The sequence below is a fragment of the Colobus angolensis genome, unplaced genomic scaffold, assembly GCF_000951035.1.
Source record: "Colobus angolensis palliatus isolate OR3802 unplaced genomic scaffold, Cang.pa_1.0 Scaffold64, whole genome shotgun sequence".
Taxonomy (NCBI): Eukaryota; Metazoa; Chordata; class Mammalia; order Primates; family Cercopithecidae; genus Colobus; species Colobus angolensis.
The window spans coordinates 2,511,870-2,515,284 of record NW_012120043.1 but is presented as its reverse complement, the minus strand read 5'-3'; the positions used below and the strand labels follow the sequence as shown (position 1 = coordinate 2,515,284).

At 56.6% G+C, this 3,415-nt stretch overlaps 1 protein-coding gene across 1 annotated transcript in view; it reads right to left on the bottom strand.

Moving 5' to 3' along the window:
* The window catches only part of TMPRSS9 (transmembrane protease, serine 9), a 49,152-nt gene that overhangs the window by 12,593 nt on the left and 33,144 nt on the right, over positions 1-3,415 (bottom strand). Inside the window, exons 6-8 of the mRNA XM_011964118.1 lie at positions 2,435-2,753; positions 1,326-1,497; positions 344-615 (exon numbers count right to left, since the gene is read on the bottom strand). Of these exons, the coding sequence (XP_011819508.1) occupies positions 344-615; positions 1,326-1,497; positions 2,435-2,753 (763 nt within the window). The remainder of the gene's footprint in view (positions 1-343; positions 616-1,325; positions 1,498-2,434; positions 2,754-3,415) is intronic.

The window sequence follows — 3,415 nt, the reverse complement described above, 5'->3', positions numbered from 1 at the left end:
TATATGTATGTTCGGCTTTAAAGGCCAATCTCTGTCACAAGTATTTAACTCTGCTGCTATTGCAGGAAAGCAGCCATAGATAGTCTGTTGATGTGAGAACGTGGCCCTTGTTCCAATAAAACTTTATTTATACAAACAGGCAACGGCCAGATTTTGCCCCCAGATAGAATGGGGAGGTGAGTGGTGTGTGGTCAGTGGGACTAAAGACAAAGGGATCAGCCACAGAGGTCCCTGTGCCATGGAACTGGTTTAAGGTCCAGGTAAGAGATGCCCATCCTGGTCCTCCCCAGGCCAGGCCCTGGAGAATAAATCCACCATTCCCCTCGATCGGGGCAGGACTCACCATTTCCTTCCTGCATATTTCCCCATCCGGAGATCATGCACTTCCGGCCCACGGGGAACTTCTGAATGGCCAGGGGCAGGCAGACAGGCTGGATGTATTTGTTGAAGGCCAGGGGGCTGGCCAGCTCCAGGACAGCCAGGTCGAAGTCCAGGATGCCAGGGTTGTAGAGGGGGTGCAGCACCACCTGCCGCAGCCCGATCTTCACCGGGCTCCCGCCCAGGCCCAGGAGGGATGCAGTGCCCAGGTGGGCCCGAACCTGCTCCACCTTCGTGCTGTGGAGACAGGGCCCTCAGACGTGCCTGCCCTCCAGCACATGCCCGCCTTCTTGGGGGACGGACAGGGCTGATGCACCCCCCGAGAAAGCCACACAGGGCTGCCTGGGCCCCAGGACCACTCCTCTGACCCTCGGCTCCAGGAAGGAGGACCAGGGGAAGAGGGGCTGCCAGGCTCCTCCTGAAAAGGATCCCGAGTTGGAGGACCTTGGGCAAGTCAGGGGACCCTCAGGCTTCATTTTCTACACCTGTGCCAAAGCCCTCCCAGCCCCCTACAGCTTTATGAGTCTTTTTGTTGAGACAGGGTCTCGCTCTGCTGCCCCCGATGGAGTGCAGTGGTACCATCAGGCTCACTGCAGCCTCGACCTCCTGGGCTCAAGCAATTCTCCTGCCTCACCCTCCTGAGTAGCTGGGACCACGGATGTGGGCCACCGTGCCTGGGAATCTCCAGGATAAATGCTGCCTGGGCAGCAAGCAGTAGGGAAGGAACCCTCTCCCCCTCCCCTGGTTAGGCCCTGTTTGTCCTCAGAAGCCTGGGCACCGGCTCTCTCCTGTCTCTCAGCTGCCCTCAGGAGAGGAAGGGCTGCTCCCTGGGGTGGGGCGAGGGGTGAGGGGGCACCATGAGGCAGCCCCAGCAGGATGGTTTCTGACAGGGAGGGGCTGGTGAGGAGGGGAAACCGGGCAGCCTTCCTGGAGGAGGCGGGCCTTACTGGTTGAAGCAGTGGGCGGCAGACAGCAGCCAGCGGTCCCCCACCACAGTTGCTCCACAGAAGTGCTGAGACCCTTCCTTCAGGCTGACCTGCCAGGGCACCTCCCCGGAGGCAGCTCCGAACCCGCCCACGACCCGGGTGGGCTTCTCCATTGCAGGCCTGGCCCCACATTCTGGAAGGGGGACACAAGACCAGGTCTGGGGATCTTGGCCTGCTCGGATGGGAGCACAGGGGTGGGTAGGGTCCCAGGACACCAACTGCAGCCAGGCCCTAAAGGGGCCGCAATCCCGCCCATTCCAAAGAGGAAGCCGTGGAGGCTTCGAGGTGTCCATAGTTTGCCCAAGGTCTTGCAGCAAGTTCGTGGCCTAGCCTGGGGGACGGAAGTTAAGAAAACAACAGCAGCCCAGTCAGCCTGAAGATCCCCCGCCACAGACCCGCAGCCCACAAAGCCGGGTTTACGGGCTCCTTGCACAGACAGGGCTGCACTCCAGGAGAACATGGGGCAGCTCAGAAAAGGAAGGGGAACGATTGCTATGGGGTTTCAGAACAGAGCATGGGGTGTAGGTGAACTGAAATGGAGCATGGCCGGGCGCGGTGGCTCACACCTGTAATCCCAGCACTTTGGGAGGCCAAGGCAGGCAGATCACCTGAGGTCAGGAATTCGAGACCAACCTGGCCAACGTGGCAAAACCCTGACTCTACTAAAAATACAAAAATTAACTTGGCGTGGTGGTGCACACCTGTAATCCCAGCTATTTGGGAGGCTGAGGCAGGAGAATGGCTTGAACCCGGGAGGCGGAGCTTGCAGTGAGCTGAGATCCGGCCACTGCACTCCAGCCTGGGCGACAGAGCGAGACTCTGTCTCAAAAAAAAAAAAAAAAAAAAAGTATTCCATTGATAGATCGCCATAGTTAGCAAGACATGGGCAAAACCTATGGACAGAAAGATACCACGAGGGCACACGCAACAGAAGATGGGAATAAATGGATACACGTGACCTTTCCTTGGACAGCAAGACCCAAAATTATGAAAATACTATGATGATATCAATTCTCCCTAAATCAAGATGGGCGCGTACATCACCTTCTACCTTTCTGCCCCGAAAATACCTTGTAGCTTAGGAATGGTGACCCAGTCGAGAGGCACAGTGCTGGGGGCCTGCGTGGATTTGGTGGGGGTGTTGACCACAGGGCTCTCAGGACTGGTGGGCCAGGCCGTGCTGGGGGTGGCGGGGGCAGGAGCCACTGTGGGGGCCAGAGGCATGCTGGCTCTGGTGGTGGCCTCCAGGATCCAGTCACGTAGCTTGGTGACTCGGGCATAGACCCCCGGACGCCGAGCTTCTGCACACCCAATTCCCCAGCTCACGATGCCGGCCAGAAAGAACCGGCCAGGGGGCTCCTCGCAGACCAGGGGTCCTCCTGAGTCGCCCTAGGAAACCAAACACACCCTCAGGATGGGTCGGCAGCAGCCAGTCCAAATGCCAGGGCTGCGAGGCCCAAGAAGGAGCTCTGAGCTGGGACTGCCAGGACCTCTCTCCACCCGAGCTCACAGAGCACTTGTGGGCTGATCATTCACATCTCAGAACCTGTTTTCCTCTTCTGTGGAGGAAGAAAAAAAAAAACCACCACCACCACCCAAGACAGTTGGACTATAGGATCTCCAAGATGTCTTTCAGTCCTACATCTGGAAGGCTAAAACATGACCCAAATAAGTAACATCCCCTCCTCTTCTTAACCCAGTAGATCTTTGATAATGTCACCACTTGTGGGCTGATCATTCACATCTCAGAACCTGTTTTCCTCTTCTGTGGAGGAAAAAAAAAAAAAACCACCACCACCACCCAAGACAGTTGGACTATAGGATCTCCAAGATGTCTTCAGTCCTACATCTGGAAGGCTAAAACATGACCCAAATAAGTAACATCCCCTCCTCTTCTTAACCCAGTAGATCTTTGATAATGTCACCACTTGCTTAGGCTGACAGTATGACTGCCATGCGGGTGCCTCCAGATATCTCACTGGTAGCTGCAGCATTGCTCCCAATGAAGCATTGCTTCATCTGCTCTCACTCATCCGGCCTCACCATTTTTT